General features: G+C 48.2%; 1 protein-coding gene across 2 annotated transcripts in view; it reads left to right on the plus strand.

Moving 5' to 3' along the window:
- The window catches only part of LOC119374185 (thyroid receptor-interacting protein 11), an 84,685-nt gene that overhangs the window by 47,348 nt on the left and 13,442 nt on the right, over positions 1-23,895 (plus strand). The window contains exons 4-11 of one of the 2 annotated variants that reach the window (XM_037644244.2): positions 17,209-17,271; positions 18,251-18,362; positions 19,320-19,445; positions 19,536-19,612; positions 19,752-20,867; positions 21,731-21,802; positions 21,869-21,990; positions 22,736-22,878. In XM_037644244.2, coding sequence (XP_037500172.1) covers positions 17,209-17,271; positions 18,251-18,362; positions 19,320-19,445; positions 19,536-19,612; positions 19,752-20,867; positions 21,731-21,802; positions 21,869-21,990; positions 22,736-22,878 — 1,831 coding nt within the window. The remainder of the gene's footprint in view (positions 1-17,208; positions 17,272-18,250; positions 18,363-19,319; positions 19,446-19,535; positions 19,613-19,751; positions 20,868-21,730; positions 21,803-21,868; positions 21,991-22,735; positions 22,879-23,895) is intronic. The other variant, XM_037644245.2, reaches the window with a different exon arrangement.

Raw genomic sequence — 23,895 nt, forward strand, 5'->3', positions numbered from 1 at the left:
TTTGCCGCAGTACACTGGTGTCCTGCGGAAAAGCATACTGAGATTTAGAAGGGGCTGTTAGTACTAGCTGTCGGGACACAGCACATTTTGTTCCTTAATTACTCATTCGTGCATGCGCCGTGTTATTACGAGTACTAGTGTGATCGCTGACGTCTAAAAAATTATTGGCAATCATTTGGAGCTGCTGTGTATGGCATTTCTGCGGCCTTGAGAAACAATAGAAAAAAGCGTATGCCAGTTTTCTTTTTTCGCTACCCCGACTTGCTCCTGCTTTACGAATCTCCCGAATTTGGAGGTTGCCAGGTTCGCAAGTCCACATTAGCATTTCCAGTGCCTGTCGAATTATTTGACAGGTCCTGCAAATGCTAATGTGGACTTAGTCCTTGTTCGCACTGACTTAATCATTGTTCGCACTGTGGGGTGGCTCAACACACTGCTTTTATTGAAATAGCAGTGTTCACGTGCACTGTGCACGAATTAGCTGATGTTGAATGGTTTTTACGTATTTTTGTTTTCTTTTCTAAAAGTAAGCCTTCGTTGTTATACTGCTTCAAATTTGGGATTTTGGGCTAAAAATTCAGGCTTTTTTTTCGCAACCTGCTCCAAATTTGGATTTTTGTGCTCCAAAAGCAACATTTTGCTGCTCCAAAAATTGCTCCGAATCCTATTTCGGCTGTTGCACCCCTGGAAGTAGCAACGTATAGCTATAGTAGCAACGTATGTTTCGATATTTATTCCTTATGATTATGAATAAATCAAAAAGTGGAGACGGCTGGAGGCACCAGACTTGTGACTTGCGATGTTGTCGCTCCTGTTCAGCGTGAGCAGCCATGAAAAATTGTATCTGAAAAGCAGAACGTGATAATATGATGATAAAACGTAATTGCAGTAAGTTTGCAAAGCCTACACAATAAGTGATTTAGACAGACGTAATGAAGGCTCTCAACAACACAAATACAAACAGGCATGATAAGGAACCAAGTTTTTTGCCGTTGTCGTGTAAAACACAACTTGCAAACAGTAGCTTTTGTAACACGTCACTTGGCGACAAACTTGCAGCACAAGATGATGCGAGCCTCTTTCAAACAACAAACGAAATTGGTTTGGGCACCTTTGCGTGGGTGCCACTCACCTCTTTTCCTACGCCGTTTTGTCCAACCAAAGCAAATGTAGGACCGTGTCACACACTTCGGTGAGGCCCTGCCGATCTAACAACGGCAGACTCGCAGGCTTCCATTTTACGCTTAGGCCTGCGCCGCCTGAAAGGCCTCGAAGTGGTGCATTTCAGATTTTTGTTGGCCGGTCGACCCGTGCCGGGTTGCACGTGTAGTGATGTTCAGGGTGACTGACAGACTCATTGAGCAGACACGGACATTTGATAAGGAACAAACGAGCATTTAATTAGACCAAGGGCAAGAGATACACTGTGAACTAAAAGGAGTAAAAAAAAGAACGACGCAAGACATTATGCACTGAATGAATAACTACAGGTACAAAATAATACAACGCGGTATGTTAATCAGATAACTCAACACTATGGAGACTAACAGGAACTGAAAGGACTGAAAAATATTGAGAAATATGCTGCTCCCGCTTCGGAGCTTCTGTGCGACGCAGCGCACTCTAGGTCAGCCATATTTAACGCTGGTTATAATAAAAAAGAAAAGGTAACAAAAAATCACAATAAAAAGTTCCGTACGGACCATGCCAACTCGTGGTGCTCGTAGGGGAGGTGACGTGGTGCCGCTGATGATATTTTTTTAGTGATTCTTAAAAATAAGATAACAAGCCCCGCAACTGTCTCAGGGGGGTTAAAAGAATGATAGGAAAGTATGGGGAAATCGGTCAAACAAGTTCACGGACGGGGCCACGATCGGCGAGAGGCACGAGGACATCACGGACGGGGCGAAGCATCGCGGACGAAGCAACCGTTGGTCATGAAAACCGCCTAGCGAATCCGCTGATGATCTCGCAGCTGCGGTAGGCGACGAGGGCGCCCGGTGTGGCAGCCAACTCGATTCGTTGCGGGGGACACTCCGCGCCCGCCACCTACGCGAGACTCGCGACACCGATGACCGCGCTCTTGGCTGATTCAACGTCAACTGCCGAAGCAGTGAAATTCTTCCTTGGCGTACCCACCGCAGATTGCTTCCGGCACGGGAAAGCATCGGAGGTGCCGATCCCGCAAGGTCAGTTGGGGTAAGCCTCCCTCCCGACACCACGGCGCCCTTCCTTCGACGAAAGACTGACCGACTGCCTCGTTGACAGGGCGAACGCCGCTGTTAGATTTTCCCATCACGAGTGGTGAGGCGCCAGAACACAGCGACACCTTCGTTTCCCCGAGTGTGGCTGTCAACTGGAGTGAAGAAGCGGGAGAAGCGATCCGGGGTTCTGGGAATAACCAGCACACACACACACGCTGATTATTTGTATTTAAAACCACCCCTTGTTCAAGACACCGTTATACTGTACACACATATCGTGTGTTTCGTTTCAAATAATTTCGCAACGAAAACAAATTTTCACGTAAAAGAGGCGGGGAACTCGTTTCGCAATAGGAACTGGCTATGCACGAATGAAAGCACTTCTTTTCTGAGAAATCGCTTCAAAATTAGCTTTCAGAATAAGCCCGCATATGCCGACACCCAAGCGCATCCTCCGGCAGTCAGGGGCACGTCGTGAGCGGTTACTGACCGCGTGCTTTACAAACGTAACCCATCCTTAAATACTCAGATAAACACATGCTAGTACGAGCGCCCGAACGACACCCAGCGCGCGCGGACGCTGTCTGCGTCGAGATCAGACATGTCATATGCTAGAATTACCGCACATAGCTCCCACATTCGCGTACACTCACTCGATTCTGTTATATCGTCAGACGTCATCGCAGGTGTATAGGCAAACCACGAAAGCAGCAAACAGAAACGAGGGAAAAGAGTGCACGGCGGCGGCCGCAACAACGCGCGCCGTCGAAAGTCTCCCGCTTTTCAAACCTTACCGGCGAGGCGTGTCCAACTTAAGTGACTACCGCGTACGCGCTGGAAACATCGTACTATATCTGCATCTTAATCAAACGTCTTTATGCCAACAAAAACTATTATATGTAGCGCGTCTAAATGTTCTGTACAAAGACTTTTTTTTTACGTTCCCACCTGCGGAAGCATGCTGCACACTCAATGTCGATGGAAATGTTATTATGAAGTAGACTAAAGCGCATCTCAAAACGACATCTTGCACTTTCAGCTGTGCAAACACAATGTGCGATCAGCAAACAATGACCCTTGATAATTGTTTGCATCGCTCATTTTATGGGAGCTTGTAGAGCAACGCGCATAACGGTGTCAACTCGTTAATTGACAGTTTTAGTTGATCATCCGCAACAGCCCCGCGGACACAGGCTGCTTTTGGAAATGGCTGGCAGCCTACTTCCTCAGAGCTGCTGCAGACGCCCAGCTAAAGCTGTATAATTAGTACCTACGAAAGCAGTACACTCACCGTTAACAGGCGCACGTTGTCCGTGTCCGCAGCTCGATGAATATTCCGCCCTTCAAGTGTCACCTCGAGCACGGAGCCTGGCGTCACCGCCACCGAAGATGCGCATGTTCGCTCGAACACAAAACTACAAGACAGGCAACTGACGCAACCCGCGCAACCAACGCAACGCATTCCAAAAGACCGAGGAGACTGAGAGAGGAGGCGGAGGCGCCGCGTCAGTCCGGCTCCGTCGGCGACCCATGGCGCCACAACGGCGCCGAACGGCAAACGCGCGATATGTACGGCGTATACGGCGGCGCCTTCATCACGGAAGCCAATCGAAACGCGCTTCACGAGTCCAGTGACTCCTGCAGAAATGCTTACTCTTTTTCTGCTTCTACCTTCCAAAAGGTGCCAAATGGATACCCGAAGAGAGTCACGGTGCCGTGACCCTATTTTGACTTTTTTTTCTTAAGAGTGCATATCGCCCTTTACAGCCTCATTTGTCGTCTTCCCGTGAGCGCCCAACGCGAGGCGTCCCACAGTCCTTTGATTTACATGCATTCCTGATTGCACCTCTAACCTCATGGTGAAACAAGCGCAATATACACGAAGACTTAGAAAGGACACAGGATGGACCGCTGACCAGCAACTGAAAATTTTTATTTCGGAAGAACATTCTTATATATACGTCACATGAATGCACGTCACCACAAACCATCCTTAATGATAAAATGATAAAAAAACAAGAAAAAAAATGCACTGAGTCATGTTACGTCCAAAAAAGCAAATTCAGAATCTGTTAGCAGAACAGACGCCTGGCTGAAGCACTTGTCGCCTCCTTTCTTAATTCGAAACGCTTCAATTATTTCTCTTGTCGATTATTCCTGTGCCACAAAGTTTTGGCTGGCACTGCCGGTCAAATCTTTGGCGATTTGTTTTTGGCTGAAGAAACAACCCGCGCCCCATACCTTGAGGCAACTTTTTTCAACCGACGTGAAACGTTATGCAGATAACGGATGGCCACTGTCCGCCCTCAACTTGTTTGTCCCCGTCTCGTGTGCTGCTCATTGTCTTCTTTACTTCTTGGCGATTCTTTTCGCAAGCCAAGAGGAGACACTCGTCTGGATAACCGGCTCCCCTTAAGCGCTCAATCTGCGCGGAAACACTCTCATTCATCGAATGTACGCATGATTTCGTGAGGGTGGCTTTGATGCAGGAAGTCGCGATCCCGTTCTTTACTATCTTTGAATGTGCCGAATGATAGTTTAGCAAAGGTTTTTCCGATCTGGGGTGATACATTCAACACGTGTTAATGAGAACTAACAGACAATAATGCCAAGGAAAGTATAGGGCGTGTTATTAGTAGTAAATGTAAGGTAAATGTGAAGAAAGAAAAGTAGACGAAAAGATAACTTGCCGCGGGCAGGGACCGAACCTGCGACCTTCGAATAACGCGTCCGATGCTCTACCAACTGAGCTACCGCGGCGGCCATCCCCCGTCCAATTTATGGGTATATATGTACATTTAAACGTGGGAGTGTCAGTCAGCGCCACCAGTAGCCATGACGGCGACTGTGGAACACTCTTCTTCTGCCTGTTGGCGTCACGTAGCACGTGAACTTATTACGAGCTGGCAGCTGACCAATAATCCCTCGCATATTACCTGAAAGCATCAAGTCTGCCAGAACGAGACCCTCGCTATGAAGGAAGGAAACAAGTGGAAATTTTAAGGGCTCGTTTTTCTTTGTTGTACACAATATTAATGAGGACTAACAGGCAATAATGCCAAGGAAAGTATAGGGGATGTTTTTTAGTAGTAAATGTAAGGTAAATGTAAAGAAAGAAAAGTGGACGAAAAGATAACTTGCCGCGGGCAGAGACCGAACCTGCGACCTTAACGCGTCCGATGCTCTACCAACTGAGCTACCGCGGCGGCCATCCCCCGTCCAATTTATGGGGTATATATGTACATTTAAACGTGGGAGTGTCAGTCAGCGCCGCCAGTAGCCATTCAACACGTGTGAAAGGGACGAAACTTACTGAATACGTCGTTCTTTTGGCACTTCAAACGTATACTGTAGGCCGCACCCGTTTTTCTTAAAAGTTATCAAGACATTCACTAGCGTGCTCTTACCCGGATTTTCTTTTACCAAAACAAGGTAGTCATCCACGAATCTAAACAGCTTCAGACCCATGCCATCTATTTATTTATTTATTTATTTATTTATTTATTTATTTATTTATTTATTTATTTATTTAACAATACTGTAGGCCTCTGTACAGGCCCATACACGAAGTGGTTAGAACAGGTACACTTGAGCACGGGAATAGTAAGACTGTATGAACGAGAAAGTTGGATAACAAAGCAAAAACAAAACGAAGCTTAGCAAGTAACCATTCTAGCAGTCAATATAAGAAACGTTGCTGCATTTGTCATACAATTTAAATAGGGTTATCACATAATATAGGCAATAAATATCACTCTGCAGAATAATGCGAAAAAATCATCACATCTCGAGAAGCTCCATACAATTACACAAGTTCCTGCAAACATTTATATTTATACATTTATAGCTCTGTATATTTATATTTAAACATTTATAGCTCTTTCTTTATAGCTGTGTCGAAAAAATTGTTTCTAGTGTAGCCCCGATCCTGTGCAATGTTTAGGTACCTCCATGTACCTATGCCACCGTCATTTACCCATGCTCCGAGGTACTTGTTGGCCCTGTATTGACACCACCTGATCATTGGGATACCGTCAATCCAAATTTTGTTACACTAAGTCCTAGTCCAAGAGCTTCACCTTCCCGAACAAAGTAAGGGCTTCCGTAGACGAGGATCCTTGACAGACTCCTCTGGCGAAATTATTGTTGTCATTCCAGTGTTCCGCGGAAGCTGGCAACATGGAATTCGCTACGTGGCGTACAAAGGAATTGGGAAGCCTTCTTAAGAATGCGAAGGTGCCTGTTGGGCGGATCTGATTTGCCACAGGTTGTGTCATGCATGTGCTGAAACGCGACCGAACAACGCCAGAGCTGCAACATCGGCACAAGCAGTCAGTCTGAGCTTGGAAGAGAAACCATAGACTCGGTCCTTGTCTGATTGCAGGGCATAACACATGGGCCGCTTTGAGGGCAGCGACGCAACCCAAAACCACATTGTGATACAGAGGTTGGAAAAGACGCTTATTTTTGCAAACCATAAGAGGGCACGGCGCAACGTCGGGAGGGGGCAAATTGAATATAGAAAGGGCCTATACGGACGGATGCTTTAAGGTTGGTCGAAAAGCGACTGCTTTGGCTCAGTTGAGCGACCAAACCAATCAGATGCGCATGCTTATTGCCGCATCTTGTTCGATGACAATGCTCAAACCTGGCCAAGGGCACCTACAGTATATACTCACTTTTTGTTACTCAAGCTTCCGTAGAATTGAGTCTGGTATCGTTTGAAAAAATGTTTTTCCCGGGCGCGGCGTCGAGGAAAAACGTTCGAACATGCTGGCTTAGTTGAGGGACGCCGAGACGACCTTTTAATCCGACTCATAAAGATAACGCCGAGATAAGAAGGCGAGCTCGTTGCCCCTCGAATTAAGAGATAATAAATGTTACAGGGTGATAATTCTTCGTTAGAACCATGACTTGGCTGTATGCCGTCTTTTGTGCACTTTATGCGTGCTGTGTCGCCGTTGAAAATTAATCGTCTCACCTCGAGGGTACTTCCACCTGTGGTTCCAACAAAAAAGTACACATTTCTGTCGACTCATTCGTTATTTATCTGTCTGAAAAAAAAAAAAAAAAGGCGCAGACGAATGGCCCGTTCATAGCATGCAGTGCTGTGAACTGGCGGAGCTGTTTGACTATTTACGTATTTTAAAAAAAGGTGATTTCGGAGTCGCTACTTCTGTGTTTCAATTGCAAGTTGCATTGCAATTGCATTTTTATTTTGAAGAGCGCGAAGCGTTTGTCTTAACATGCTTCGTTAGAGCGCAACACGGCTTCGCTCTTAAGATGCTTGCAATTCCAGGCGACCAAGTGCAAATCCATTTTTGAGCGGGAACCTTCCTTAGGTGCGCCTATAAAAAAAAAAAAAAGCCTACGGGGTAATGTGCGGTAACGCGGCAGTAAACCAACCATGGTGTGGGCGTCCTCGACAGTTTCTAAAACGCACTTAGAGGGGCTTGAAACTCACTGAGCTGGTGGCGCCGCGGTGCTGCAGTGAACGAAAGCTACCGGCGTGCTTCGCGCAGCGGCCGACCATGAGCGGAGCCGTGTCAGGTTGTTAGCGGTGCTTCGCACGGTCGCGTATAAATTGCTGTGTCGTAAACTGTGCCACTAGCTATAAGAACTACGTACCTGGAACAATGTTTTTCGGTTTTTCGCCATGACCATGCTTCAGAAACAGGTGGGAACGCTGCATTAGCGCACGCCGCGTAAAGCAAGTGATCCTGCGGGCACGTTTATGAAGTACATGTAGCTAGTTCGCTGTGAATTTACGCTCCACGCAAGTTAACTGATATTTTTACACTGCTGACGGAACCGAATGGCAGACGGCAATGCGATCTCGAGTCTGCAGTCTACATTTCGTTGGCGGAAAGCCATCGACAGATCCAGCAATTTTCCTTCGTGCGCTGCTGCTGTTTTTCCACCGTACCGCAGTTCGTCTGGCGACGCAGTTCGTAAGCAGGAACAGTTAGGAAGAAGCCCCTCATGCCTGGCAAAATGCGTCGCGGACCGCGAACATCACTGTGCGTGCATGCAAAGCCGCGCCACGCCGTTCTGTTGCGCTACGTGACAGCTAAAATATCACGTGCAGAGCTAGCACGTGACCATGTTACTCAATGACTCATGCAGCCCGAGCAACGTCTACGAACAAAGCTGAATTACAGCACGGAAAACTTCGCGGAACTGCCACGCATTACTAAATGCAACGCGTGCAGTTCGGCGATCGTACGTTTTACTTGCGCCCATCGCAAGGGGTTGTCTAACACACGCCCGACACAAATGTAATCGCTGCTCAACAATAAGCAGGCAAAATGACAAGAAAGAATGCGTCGATGGCGACGGCCTATGCTTCGAGGTTTACGCTGGCCGGCCGCACGAATCGCTCGTTCAAAGTCGCACGCCCGTGCTTTCTGTCACATCGAAAACATGATTGATTCCGTGTAATTTGACATTTATCTTCGTCTGAGGCCCTAAAAGAATCCTGCACCACTGCCAACTTTCTGAAAGCCTAGCCGTTTTATCAAATTTGTCGCCTTGAGACGACGGTTCATGGCACGCCAGTAGAAAATAAAGTGGCCGCAAGTGGCCACTCGTGGCGCTGGCGGCGCACTGGTGCTAATTTTCCCAGTGGCTCTAATTGGTGCAGTGCGCATCCCCCGTGTAAAGCTTTGAAACAACGCTTGTGTCGGTGATGTCCTCCTCTTTGTCCTGCGGGAGAAGGCCCCACTCTCGGCCCACGGCGGCGCTGCAGTCACCGGCTGTGCCTAATCTTCGCTTCACGATGGAGAACGAGGCACGCAGAAATGAAGATATTGTTTCCAAAAAAGTGACAGTTTCGCCGCCAGGGCGAAGCAGTGAATGCGATAGCAAGAAAATGGAATGTCACACGAAGAACGAGAAGCGGCTCGATACTTGCAGCGCGCCGCTGAAGCACAATGAACGACGCCCGAAAAGAACGTGCAGGGCAAGCGTGATCTGCCCTGCGCATGCATGTGTGTCTTTCTTCCCTTCGTCCTTGTCTTTTCGCGCCCACATCCAAGAACCGTGATCTAACAACTGTCGCAGTTGTTACGTCTTTGCCTTGAGCAACGCGTTGCAAGTGTCGACAATGGAGAATCAGACGCTCTTAGATATTTCTTTTTCTTTTAAACTGCGGCGCGTGGAGTGACCCCCTGCGTCTCCTGCCACACGGGGGCGTCTGATGTAAGGTGTGCCTAGGGTGCCTTGATGCGCGTTTTGTTGCGCGTTTAGGGGGGCGCACACATCGAGCCACACTACGTGTGCCCGGTGTTCTCCTTCCACGTCACGAGTGGGTACAGAAAAGGGCCACTTTGTCGTGCGCGGCTCAAGGGCAGTATTCAAAGTGAAAGAAAATTAGGAGCGTTGCGTGATAGAAAACACACTCAAGCTCCGAGATTTGCTTACCACCAGCGGTAAATGGTGTATATAAATAGCTCGCCGTTATTTCGTCGGCGCATGCATGTGGGATGGTTGAGTTGCCTAATGCAGCGGGCTGGGGAGCCAGGGGTCGACGGTTCGAATCCCCGGTTGGGTGCTTCGGAATTTTTTCTTCCGCTTTATTTTTCTTTATGCCTTTTTATATATATACATAACCGGGACATGACGGCGACGGCCACGTAAGGCGGCGATTCGCCCTTCTCTCACGCCTTATCGGACGCGTAAGGTTGTGGGTTCAGATCCCACCAAAATACAGGGTGACTTTTCGTCCACTCTAATTCCCTCCAGTTTACGTAATGATTAATGACCTACAGTTTATTAAAGGCCCCCATGCTTTCCTTGAATTAATTTAGTTGTCTGGCAATGAAACGAGCCCCCCGAAAACAAAAGGGAAGAAAGTCCCTCGTTCCTGTAGATTTAATATGCCTCGGTCGATTTCACGTCCCTCGAAGCCCACGTGTGACGACGTCGTTGATGGCATAATCTTGGTGCTGTCAACGCCGGACGCTGCTGCATCTTTCCACTCACGAGACCTTAGTAAAACGATGCCAATTTTCTAGGCTGTGCTGCGTGTCGAGCATAGGGCCCCTCGATCAGAAGCGGCTGCGCTTACAGAGCGTCAATGTATCTCAACCATATGACTGCGTTGTACTGGCGGTGCGAAAGAATTATAATAATTGATCGGGTTTAACGTCCCAAAACCACGTGGAGGGCTCCGGAAATTTTGACCACCTGGGGTTCTTTAACGTGCACATCACGGGCCTCGAACATTTTCGCCTCCATCGAAAATGCTGCCGGGATTCGATCCTGCGACCTGCGGGTCAGCAGTCGAGCACCATAACCACCGGACCACCGTGGCGGTACAAAAGAAATGTAAATGCTTTGTGTGAAGGCAAATTTGTTGAAAAAAAAATGTAGTGGGGGTTGCCATCTTTTGGGCTTGTTGGTATACTGAATTAGAAACCATCTTCAGCGCTAGCAGACAAGGACGAAGGAGAGACAACACCACAATGCGCTAACTTCAACACTTTTATTTCCAGGAAACAGCAATCTAAAGAAAGGCCCTTTCCCTATCCAATAGATCAATTGACGGTGCGCTCACACACGTGTCACTATTGCGAGAGATAGCTTGGGCTTCAATAATCTCCCGCACGTCTTTATCTTTGTGCTTCGCCAGAACAGTGCATGAAGCATACAATGGTGCGCAAGTGTTGTGCGCAAGTGCGCAAAGTGTTGAAGTTAGCGCATTGTGGTGTCGTCTCTCCTTCGTCCTTGTCTGCTAGCGCTGAAGATGGTTTCTAATGTAGTGGGGGAACGAAAAGCCTTCCTAGGACAAGATGCCTACATGGCGCATATTCCACCGCCGTTGCGATAATTCAATGCGGTGCCAGACGCTTGCGAACGTTCGAGAGAAGACGCCATGTCGATGCAGCTCGACAGCAACGTTCCCGGGGAGTTCAACTGTACGCGCACTAAAAGGAGATTCCGCTTGTGCGTATTTTCCTTTTTTCTGGCAACACTGCGATACTTCACGAGACCTTGTGTTCCCAACGAATTATTCGCATTAATATTCCGGCAAAAGTGTCGTCACGTTCATACGTGTTTTCTTTGTTACGCAGAATTTTGAAAACAGTGTTTCGCTGCCTTTGGAACATTTCTAAAAAAAAAGGAGGTTTTCTTCATAAAAGAACAAACATTTAAAGGGACACGTTGAAAAAACGGTAGCATAATAATATTGCGGTCCTAACTTTAAAATAAATCTTCGATTGCCAGGCCAAGCATGGGCGAGACATTGATTCCTCGCTTGCCTCATTCAAAGAAAGATGGCCAAAATGTTGCCTTGTGGGTTTAGTGCTGCCATTTACATTTGCTATGTATAAAAAGAAAGGAGCAGTGGTTGGCACAAATGAAGGAATGTTTCACGTTTACCTTCCTTTAAGCTTTTCCTTTTTTTTTTTGACGCATTTTTTTGCAGGAAATAATATCTAAACAGCGCAGAACTCGTGTCGCTCTCCTCTTCTGTGCAGTATGAATCCCAACCAATTTCTTTTTACAAGAAGGTTTCAGAGGCGGCATTCTGTATTTGAGAGTCTTCTTCAATCTGCCATATTTAATATAAAATGCGAGCGAAAGCTTGTCAGTGTTACAATGTTATTTGTTATCATATCTGCTGTGCTGGGAGTATTTTTAAATTTTAACCAACATTTCTCGACGCAGCTTCCTCTGCAGTAAGTACAGCGTTCGAGCATTTTATGTCGTGCTCGGAGCGCCCATTGAGAATGAAGCGTTCAGTTAACGTGCGGTACGTTTACGCGACCTATTACGAAGGTAACGGGGCAACAATGTGAGAAGCAGCACGGTGTAGTGACGCCCGTTCAGCCAGTCGCGTGCGGTCGGGGCGCTGCTGTTTGGGCGGGGTCTAACGCTCGCCGGAAACCGTCGGGCGGCGACGTCGACGTTGGCGGCGCTGCGGGGGAGGAGGGCACACAACAACCGGAGAGCAACCGGAGGCCACAGATGCCGCGCCGACGCCGACTGGAGCGGACGGGAGCGCCTCGACGACGACACCGGCGACGGCCACCGCCCCGAACCGACTGCGGCGGCCTGGGAGGGTGAGCTGCTGGGGGATTTCTTTTTCCGCCGCACTCGTCGCTGTTACTGCGAGGGACAGAGAAACAACGCATTTCGGGACAAAAGTGCCACGATCGCCATCCCTCGCGCTGCGTACGCATTGCACGTGGCCGGCTTTTTGCTATAGTGGTTTTTCGAGCCCCCGTACTTTGGCCACTGTGCCGTTTCGTGGCCTGTCCGGGTAATAACGCCGCTTCTTGACGTCACGACGGCGCCACCTTTTCGCGCTGAGCAAACGCACAGGTGGGCAGAGTGTGGATCGGTCAAGACGACGTAAGCATATTTGTCCACAAAACGTGTCACCAAAAATATTGAGAGTCACGTAAATGAGCCGCTGCCACTGCATTGTATCGGCAACAATGGAGGAGTCGCAGCTGCTCGCTCTAGTCGAGTGGACATTGTACGTGCGCGTCCAAGATGCCACAAGTGGCGTTCGCGGCTTCGATCCTACCATCGTGGGACCTGCAAAGCGGCCCCGGCGGGCCTCATATCCGGAGACTCAAAAACCCGCAATTCGCCCTTCTTTGCGTGCCATGATGGGGTTAGTTTTCATAAACAGGATTTCATTAACGTATTTTGCGCTAATCGGCCAGGATGGAACCTCAGTAGCACAAAGAGCTCCCGCTTGGACGGAGAGTGTGTTTCCTATATAGCAAATATTTCTCCGAGTGACGCAATGATGGATGTGGTGCCCGTGTAAAGCGTCTTGTTGGACATGAAGCCGCAAGAAGATCGCTTCACCGTCGGAATGTATAATATACGCCACACTCCGAAGGTATACCGCCTCGTGTGTGCATGGCCTCCCAAGCGTGACGTTTTCAGTGGTCCTTTAAGACGGCCTTACAGAATTTTTTTCCCCCTGTTACCTTTGAGGTATACCCTGCACAGTTTTCGCGAGCTGGCACTGACCGTACCTACGTATGGCCAGTGACATCGCAATGTCGTTACAACGGTCTTGACTCGATCCATCTAAAGAAAGTTTATTGGTGGAATCTTTATGAGAGTATAAACGATGCATTTATAGCGACACTGATGTTGGGCACTAAGTGCGATTTCAGCATAGTGCTACAGTCGTACCGACACCTCGACGCACTGCGCATGCACGGAGTTTACCGGGACGTTCCCGACGCAGGCCAGGCGTTGGCGGACCTCCTATGCCGGGGGAAGTTCGCAGTGATAAAATGAAACCGGACAGCTGGTAAACTGGGAGGGGATGAGAATGAGCTACACAAGCATTCGTGAGTGGGGGTCACCATGCGTTAGAACGTAACCGTGGAGGAAGAACTGCCAGAAATGCAGCATATATGAGTTGCATGGGGAAGGCCTGCTTTCAAATGGCAACGTTAGCTGTTTGAGGGAGGCGGGCTGGCTGCGCTGCATTGAAGCTCTGCTGCGCGACCTTGCCTTTTAATGAGAGAGAGAATGCTTGCCGCACTATATGATAAACCTACGACACGAGCCCGTGCCATGGGAACACCTGCAGTGGTGGCTGAGGTCGCGGGTTCGAGTCCGGTTCTCCATTTGAACAGTGTTAGTCTGTTAACCCAGAAACAGCGCGAATGACAAGAGAGGATGCAAACACAGCGCTGTGTTTGTAGCCCCCTTTCTGGGTTAACTGTGAATACCCAACAGGCTTCCCTCGTTATTCTGCCGTCGTGCTTACGCAAGAACAGCGGCCCCTCCGCGCATCGTGAAAGCCGCCCTTTCTCGTACTTTCGTGATGGAGCGTTTATTTGTTGTTTTGCCTTTCTCCAGGGGACACCGGCTCACCGTAATACGGAAACACCGTACCGCCGTGGTCGGCCACTTTGATCGTCTTCCACGACCGGCAGAATTACCGAGCAGCGCCGCTTCCTGCGTGTCGACGCTCAAGCGGCGCGAAAAGAAAGGGGCCACACCCTGCCAGCATGAGCAGTGGGCGAATGGAACGATTACCTCTAGAATAGTAATTCACAACAGCCGCTCTTATTTTCGGCTATGAAGGATAAACGAACAGAGTCTTTTTTTGTAGCCATGTGGCGCTCAAACACGTGACAGACTCAACGCCAATCGTAGCACGTGATGCACCTTGGACGCAGCAAGATGGAGAGGACTGTTGCACAGGGATTGCGCGAATTGTTGGAAAAGGTTTACACTTTTAAACGTTTATGTATAATTGAACTTTAGGGGCAGAGTTTCGGAGTCTTACTGCATTCACCGTCGCCCTGCTCGCTTTCAATCTCGATTCGGAATCGCGATCTCGTTTCACTTGATTAAGCTTTATCAACTTTTACGACTATGCGTTGTGTCGCCTAGACCGAGCAGCAGCACGACGTCAATATGCGCTCACCTTGCGGACCGAAGGAGGAGGATGCGCGTGCAGTGCAAATAAAGATAGATGCGAGCGGAAACGAAAGAAGGACGGGAACGCTTATCAAGCAACTCGTAAATTTTTACATCCCCGCTGCTTCTACCAGCATTTTTGTCTTATCGCCGACGTCTCGCCTGCTAAGCTTATCCGGTTCGTTGTAAAATGCTTTATTGAGGCCGCCATTTTTCCCAGTGCGCTGTAAAGGCGCCGAGCGTCTCATCACGGTTGCGCGAGGTGGCTAAGAACGTGCAGTGGACACTTGTGACCGTCCCGCCTTGGTCTCTGGTGCGCAGCTTATGCAGCCGTGCAGCAGCAGGCTTGTGCCCCTTTTGTAAATGCCCTCTTTTATTCTGGGATGTCTCATCGTGGCTGCAACTTTTGCCTTCTGGCTGTGGTATTTCCTGCCTGCCTGCTGTTGCAGTCGGCTCCGAGCTTGCGTACTGGCTCCAGGAAACAGCACGCTCTCGTTTCTTTCTTTTGCTGTGTCGCTTTCGGCAGAGCACATGCACCGAGCGCTGTGTGATACGGCATGCAATTTGGTCCAGCTCAGCACAATGTGAAATCCGCAGGTGGCCGAATCTCGAACCACATGACTTCCACATGGGAAACATGAAAGAACAAATGGAGAGAGCTCTTTTGCTTAGTTTATTGTTTTTCTGACTTACCATGTATGCGAGCAACGTGACTGAGTGGAGGGAGGGCAGGCAAGTACTCTGGTTGCTCTCGACGTGTGCTGGCCTTCCCTTCCAAGCTCCGCCCCTACGGCTGTGTCCTCTAGCCGACCTCAACTGGAGTTGATGACTTTCCGTCTCTCTCCTGTTTCATCGGCGTTGCTTCCAAAAGCGTTCCCTACATATTCACTCCTACGGCTGAAAGTCATCCTGCAACATTTTTTGCTCTCGATTTGAGCTGTTTGATCGCAGATGCGGCAGATTTTCTTCCTTTGCCATGCCTCCGGTTGGATTTGCTTGGCTTCACAGGAATTGTGTGCTGGCAAACAGTGAACGTCTGGCAGACCAAGCACAAGCCAGATAAGCAAAAGGCTCTTGAAGGGCAAACGCTGAATGGCAGTTTTTGCACTTACGCACGTTGTCCTTGCAAGTGATGCAGAAACAGAGCTTGCATAAACTGGGCAGTTTATTTTACAGATATCTTCAATTGCAAACGACGCTAGAATGCAGCATTGTAGGCCAAGTGATTTACAGCAATATATGCCTAGGTTGTCTGCCATTGCTCTTAAAAGGCTGGTTTCACCGTATGCATAGCAGTTGTGCCACAGGCAGCAGGTGTTCTGTCCAGCCAAGTGGGGAGGCCAACCAACCAGCCAACAAGAGTGGCCCCCAGGGCGGGGCGTTCAGGCGGAACGGAGTCTCCGCGCTTCAATGGACAGATGTCACTTTGAGGCCTGTCACCTTTTCACCTCCCTGTGCTGCTGACTCGCTTTGTCTCGGTCCGTTTGATGGGTCCTGTCGGAACAACAGCTCCTGACGGGTTGACGGCATGCTGGGATGCCTCCAGCTGGATGGCTGGCCAGCCAGCGTGCTAATAATCACCGAGTTGTTGCTTGTATTCCTCCATCCATGTGAGCTTTGCTGCAAAAATGCTCTCTTTCTATGCTCTTTAGCGTTGCGGCTGTTTTAAGTGCACATGATGGCACCATCTGGGACCCTTGAGTAATCTGCATAGCTTCTCAAGTGTCTTGCGCAGGTGCCCTGTGGGTTCTAACAAAGCCGCTATAACACAAACACTCATACGACAGTGATAGGATGCATTAGGCTGCCATCTGTGCATCAAACAAATAGTTGACATGCCTTTTTGGAAGTTGCAATAGGTAGCCAAGGGTTCCCATTAAAGAGAGACCACGCTGTGTTTTTACTCAATTGTAATCGTTGCTGTCAGATGCATGATGCAAGAAGTAAGATATTTTAATATTTGTCTTTCACCTCATGATTATTGGGCTGTCCTTAATCTTAGGCCTGGTGCGGCATTTATTTTTAAATTTATGCTTAAAAAAGAAAACGAACATTGGGACTCATTTTTCAGAATAATTTTCTTATTCCATAGTGGGCATTGTGTTTATCGCAAGTACAACTCCGCAGCAAGGAATGCTTCGTAGAGGATGGCGCTGGGTGAACAGGGGCACGGGACAATGACAAGAGGCGCTTGTGTTCACCCAGTGCTGGTCTCTATGAAGGCCATGTGTGCTGAGAGGTGTGGGCTGGAGTGGGACCCTCGTTATTGTCAGCTACGGGAATTACTTGCAGCGTGCACAGTCTTCCCATTAATTGCATCGCTGAGACCGACAAATCAAGGACAGCCTGCCGTCATTTGGCAACAGGTGGGGTGCTGAAAATGGGTTCTGTTTGCTCGGCACTCGTGGCACTTGGCCTCTTATCGGGCCGCACTTTCTCCCCCTGATATCGAAGGGCGATAAGGCCTCCCTCCGATGCCCCTCCCTCAGGAGGCAGCTGCGGGCTCTCTTGGACGCAGGTGCGGTCCCAGTTCCATTAAAATGTGCCTATTGCCTGAGCTTTTATGGTCTTCGTAAAGACAGCTGTTTTTGTCCAGGTCAGCAATGGAGAAGGAGACGAGCTGCCTTTGCTCCTGGAGCAGCACAGGGATCGCATCCAGGTTAGTCTTTGCGGTGCCTTTCAGATCATTATAGTAGCATGTGATGGACAGACACGTGTTTCTTGCAGCTGTCCTCACACTTGCAGAGCTGCCAGTGTATTAAATGTAATGCATTACTTTTATGAAACCATGCCCAATGTGTTAACCGGAGCTTTGAAGTGCACTAATAAATAGGTTGTAGCCTGAACAAACCACAGAAGGGTTGTGACACTCGCTTTGATGAACGTTGACACAACGACATTTGACCTCTTGTACAGCACTGAAGTTGACCAATATGCAGCAGCTGTTTTGCTTTTTCTTTGTATTCTTTCAGCTTTCTTACATACAAGAATGATACATTTTACATATAAGACTTGTCTACCCACTAGTCATTCTACTTGGGCTGTTCCCGTTTTAATTGCATTAGTTTACTCTAGTTTCTAACCTCCATTAGCATTGCGTCATTTCACTTTCTTGGGTATGTGTAATCTTTTTGTAGCAGCGAGTTGTCCACTTTCATTATTTCATAGTTAGTACACTTGAGTTAAAAACTACAAATAATGTTTTCCTTGGCTTCATAAAGTCATTTGTTTTTTAACAGCATGTAAGGTAACAGAGACAATTCTGCGTGTCAACACAAGTATAACATAAACATTGATTGCCCTGTTTCTGCTGCCTTCAGTACCTGTGTACAGCTACACAATTTCCAACTTGCTCACTCTTCTAAAAATACCTCGTTGTAGTACTGGCTTTGATCACCTACGTTGTATAAACGAGGTGTATTGAAATGTTGCTGGCAATAGAGCCTTGTGATCCGCAGCAGGATGGCATGTGCTTTGTTAATTTAATGCTCGTGCGACTGTGAAGTGTCCTGCACTTGAGTGCGGTGAATATGGCATTTTGCTTGCGAGGCTGTGGATTTGCTCTGAATCCTAAAATGACCATTACGGCTACTATCATAGCATACCTCGCTGAATTCTTAAATCAATTCGTCTCTCAGGAGCTGGAGCGGGCACTTTCTGAGGCGGCCATTGAGCGGCAGGAAGAAGTGGCCACTCTGCAGAGTCATCATGCTAGGCAGCTCGCACTGCTTCAGAGACACGTGGCTGAAGGTTTGTGTTCTGGCTCAAGCCAATTGTTTCATTGCACACCTTCCTCTGGCTACGTCTGCGCTCTGGGTCTCGGCTAGCTGAATGTCTTGGTCTCGTTACGTTTCTCTTTTTTTTTTTGGCATGCTTCTGCATATCATTTATTTGTGTATTCACTCCAAGTATGGGCCAAGAAGAATGGAGCCACGTGAGAAAATGGTCAATGGGGCTAGTTGGTATCGATTCATTATTCCTCCAGCATGACAACAAAGTAGACGGGACCATGCATGGTCCTGTTGGTTCCTGTTTAGGCTTCATCTTTCTTTTTGCACTGTAGTCATAATGAGAAAATGTTGCAGGGAGTCTGTTAAATGCGATAGAATTTATGTTTGCTTGTTCTTTTTAAATTTAAGGATTGTAATTACTGATGTACTGCGATTATATATGAGTAGCTTTCTTTGGCTCTTTCCTTGTTTTTGTGGTTGTTGTAATTTTTATAACCGTTGCAAAAGGTGCTACTAATGCCTCAGAGTTCCAGGGTGCATTTGTTTTCAGTGGTGAATTTAAAGCTTGCAATGATGAAATAAATGTTTTGCCAAATTTTGTAACACATCCAGGGATATGCAATGGGTGTTAATGCAAAAGTAGAATTTGGCTCCATTGGAGACATGCCTTTGTTATGTGTACGTGCTTTTGCGTGAGAGCTTTGAGGCCCTGTGACGGCTAAGAGCGCTTGCCCTGCTCACTTATGCAATGAAACAACATGTGCTTCCTTGCTGTACAAACAAATCAAGTACATCACACCTGTAATGAACGGAACTGCTTTCTAAATGTGTTTAGCTGCTTGCTCACATTGATCATCCTCTGTCTATGGTGCCTGCGCAATTTTTCTTTCTTTTACTTCAGAGTATTCGTTATTTGGTTTTGTTTCGGGGCTCGCTTTGTAGTGAGCAAACTGGAAAAATCTTATCCTGTCCACAGGAGATGATGCACCATCATTTTGGGAAAAGTCTGGCACTGACCTGCAAGTGCCCGAGCCTGATGCCCCCATGAGCTTGGACCCCCACGAGCGTGGAGACTCAAAAGATGGCACCTGCCAGACAGATGGTAATGACTAGCCTTGCCTTATCTAGGATGGCAAGCCTTGGGCTCGAGCGTGCCTCTCTGTAAGCGGCACATCATGCTTTGTCATTTCAGATCATGTGGTTGAGCAGTTGCTTCAAGAAAAGCATCAGCTGGAGATGAGCCTCGTGGAGTTAGACCAACAGAATCAGGCACGTTGTAGTTGATCAGCCCTGTTTACGTTGTTCATATTGTTGGATGACTTTGTTTTGCTGTATGGCAAGAGTTTCTGTGCTCCACCTAATAATATGAGTGCCTTGAGTGATGATTACTTGTCACACTTTTGTTCAGGAGGCCCTCGCACAGCTACTGGCCTTAAAAACAAAGCTCGAGGCGGAGAATCGCCAACAAGCCGAGGAGCTGAAGAAGTTTGAGAAGTATTCAAAGCCAGCTTTGAGTCGAGCCTCGCAGACGGACTCCACGCCACTCAGAACTGCATCGGTTGAGACTGAAAGCGTTGGTGCATCCGTGTCTTCAACTGGTGTTCAGACTCAAATTGTCACAGGAACATCTCGAGAAGAACAGCACTCGGTAAGTTCCATGGAGGACGACGAGAGAAAGTTCAAAGAGGCCAGGGAGAAGTGTGCTTGGCTGGAGCAAGAGCTCGCTAGCCGCAGCGCCCGAGAGGAACAGTTAGAAAAGAAATTAGAGGAACTGACGGCCAACGGCGCCTTTGGCGAGCGTCAGGAAGGAGACGGAGCCGCGGCGCAGGACACTTCTACTATGACGGCCAGCATGGAGGAACGGCTGCGCAGCCTGCAGGCTGACAAGGACCGCATCCTGTCGGTGATGAACGAGAAGTCTCGCGAGAGCAGTTCGCTCAAGGCGGAGGTGCATCGGCTGCTCGGCGTCATCGCTCAGGAGCGGCAGGCGGCGGCCAAGCTGCGTCGCGAGCAGCAGGCAGTCCAGGAAAGCGACGACGTTGAGCTGACGCGGCAGGCCCTGCGCAACCTCTCGCAGCTCGTGCGAGATCGTGAGCTTGAAGTCGAGGCGGAGAAGCAGAAGAACGCCACGCTGCTGCAGCTTCTGCGACAGTGCTCGCCGGTCGACCAGGAACACCTGCAGGAGCTGCTGGAGGAGCGCGAGTCCCTCGCCCAACGAGCTGCTCTGGCTGACGAAGAGCAGGGCCACCTCAAGGTGGCACTGCAGCAGAAGGACAGGGAGCTGAGCGAGGCGCTGGCGCAAGTGGACAAGCTGGCACTGGACCTAGGGCTGGTCCGCCTGCAGGTGGACTCCTCGATGCAGAAGCTGGAAGAGAAGACCAGCGCGCTCCTGGCTGCACGGGAGGAAGCGCTTGCTCTGCGACAGCGCATAGCAGAGCTCCAACGTGTCGAGCATTCACAACCGGAGTCTTCTGGAAGCTCAGGGCAACACTGGCAGACGCAAGCGGAACAGTATCAGAAGCAGGTAATCCTGGCTTACCACGCAGCGATAAGTTGTGGCATCTTCACCATGCAAACTGCACATGCATAATACAGCAACCACGTGGTCGTTGTTATCATCGTAATCAGTTGCTATGCTTCTCATCTGGTTGGCACCTTGCTCTCATAGTTTGCCGGTGTCGCATGCCACGCCATTGAGGCAGTGCCAACCACAGCTGGCCAATGTTTTGGCAGTGCACTGGTTGAGAAAAAGGCAGCAGATCTTGGCTTTCTGAGCTTCATCAGGTTTCCATGCTAGATTCTGCAGCTCTTAATGTTTTATGCACATGCAGACCCCTGCATTGGGCAAGTACAGCATTTCATATTGGAGTGTGCCAGCCTGCATTGTATCATTATGCCCAGGAAGTTAGGATGGGTGCACCTTATATACCAGTGCCACTAACGGGCCAGTCTTTTCCTGCAAATCTTGCAGAGTGCAGGAGTATCTTGTAATCTGGAAAACTTTGTACTGCATGGCATGTGAGACATGATACCAAGGGCAATTTCCATGGAGTGCAGGCTCTTAATCAAGCTATCAGAACTATAAGGAATCAACAGAACATTGAATTATGAGAGATGATTAGCACATGCAGTTACGATACTGTCACTTTCATGCCAGCCAGATAAGTGACACCTATCATGTTAGAATGAAGCCCGAGTACTTAGCATAGACAGTTGACGCCTTGTCTTCTCGGCAGCTGTTTTTGTTGCCATCTTTTGCTTCTGGACAGCTAAAAGAGTTTCATTCAACCAAACTGTTTGAATTCAGCCACTGGAAAACGTGTTGAAAACCTACCAGATTGTTTAGCCATTGTAATGCAATTTTACTTTCTCTCCAATGACTGGCAGGTGCATGAGCTGCAGTTGAAAGAGGCCAAACTGAGCAAGGAACTCGAGCGGCTTCGGACTCATCTTATTCAGGTGTGGTTTTTGAGCGTGGCACACGTTGTACACGTGGAGCTCATCCTGTGCTGTTGTCCTGCGTAGATGGAAGAAAGCTACACTCGAGAGGCGCTTGAGGCCGAGTCCCGGGAAGAAAGTCTTCGGAGCCGTCTGATGAAACTGGAAGAGTGGGCCCGTGTATCCGAGTCTGCAGCTCTGAATGCTACGTAAGACTGACCGACTTATTGCTCATCACGCTTGTTCTGCCAAGACTGAGTGAAGCTTTTGTGGCAAATATGGGATTGACAGGTTCTTGAAGAGTGGCTCATTTTTAGTACTATTACTTCTCAAGTCACCTTGAAATTTTGGGAAGGGCAACATGGCAGATACCTTGACATCGGGTCTGCCCGGTTAGAAATTTGAGTGTTGGTGCCAAGTTATTTGCACGAATGCCCCTTGAGGAGGGAGGCAGTCTCTTTGGTGTTTAATGAGAGCAGCATAATCATGTTCCACAAACAAGATGTTGGTTTTTAATGTCCATATTTGCAGTGCATACACTGAGAAGGCACACGAGACAAACAGAGCGCTGACTGACAATGGAAATTCAGTCAATTAGTCCGGCAAACCGTTTATACTCACTGGTGACCAGAAAGAATAACAAGAAACATGCTCAGACAGAACATTATAGTGCTGGCAAAAAACTGGCGTGATTCAAATTTCACAGTCAAGGTATCTGACTGGACGCATGCCAGTTTTCCGCTGGCACTAATCTTCTGTCTGCGGATACTTCTGGTTTTTCTTTCTGCTAACCAACTTCAGTCAGCTCTCCGTGTGTCTCGTGTGCCTTCTTTTTTGTGCTATCGTATGCTCTGTAAATATGAGAGCATAATTGCGATTTTTCAAGTCTTGCACAAATAAGTTGTCCTGTTTGCCATTATAAGTACATAACAAAATGTCACTGCCCGTGATCAGGGAACAGGCGAGCCAGCAGGTGGACAACCTTGTGCAGCAGTTGGCCCTGACCCAATCACAGCAGTCGGCCCTAGCGGAAGAACTGCGCCACAGCAAAGCCTCACTCACCAACCTGCAGTCGGTGCTGGACCACTTTCAGACAGGTCGGTTTCCACTGGTGTTTTAGTTCAAAACTGGTGGGCTGAATAAAAGTGGTGGACACGTGCGCATGGAGCTAAGCGATACTTGAAATCCAGCGCTTCTTTCTGCCTCTCGCTGAAGTGATGCGGGCAAGTTGGTCTCAAACAGAACTGTCATCTTATATATTCCTCCCATTGTTTGTATATTCAAAATTTCCACACAATGTGCTTTTCATTCAAGATCATCTTGGCTGCCATGAGTTTTCATTTTCCTTCGATCAGTGCAGTGAGTGGATGCACCCGCATTTCAGTCGGAGAATCAGTACACATGAAAATGTGTACTGTAAAATGTGACAATGAAAAGTACACATTGCATGTCAGTCCCTCAGTGAAAGCTTATGAGAGAACTGTGCTCAAAGTGCAGTGGGGTAATGTAGAAATTTCTATTGTCTGGACCACTAGTCTCATAGACAAAACCCTAGAGAGAAATATTAAGTTGAGCTACATTGAAATATTAGCCTTTTGTAATAACAAATTCACCGTTCTTAGCAAGATCAGAGCGTTTGTAAGCAAAAAAATTTCCAAATTGGAGATGCTCCACTTGATAAAATCACGTCTGAGCCTGCATTTCGATTTCTCAACCATTGCTTCATTTTACATGTGAAAAGTTAATTAGATAAGCTACAAGATTTGGCTTCTGTTGGCCACATTGACCATGATTGTGCTTTTGCTCGGTTAATGGTGCCATGCCACAAATTGTGAGCTCAGTCACCACATGGCATCGGCTATTTGTTGCACCTTTTAAAACGAGCCAGTGAAATCCATGAACTGCATCGCTCCCTCTTGGATGCCTGTTGATTCACAGGCTGTGTGCCATTTCTGGACAGTATCGAAGACAGTCTACGATGACAGCTTTGAAGACAGCATAAAGCCGTCCGAGTTATGGAACGCGTTGGGATGACGTCTGTGCGACTTGACACCGCCTCGCGTCGACAGGAGACAGCTAAAAAAACAAACTGAATTGTTATTTCTGTTGCTTCT

The sequence above is a fragment of the Rhipicephalus sanguineus genome, chromosome 11, assembly GCF_013339695.2.
Source record: "Rhipicephalus sanguineus isolate Rsan-2018 chromosome 11, BIME_Rsan_1.4, whole genome shotgun sequence".
Classification (NCBI taxonomy): domain Eukaryota; kingdom Metazoa; phylum Arthropoda; class Arachnida; order Ixodida; family Ixodidae; genus Rhipicephalus; species Rhipicephalus sanguineus.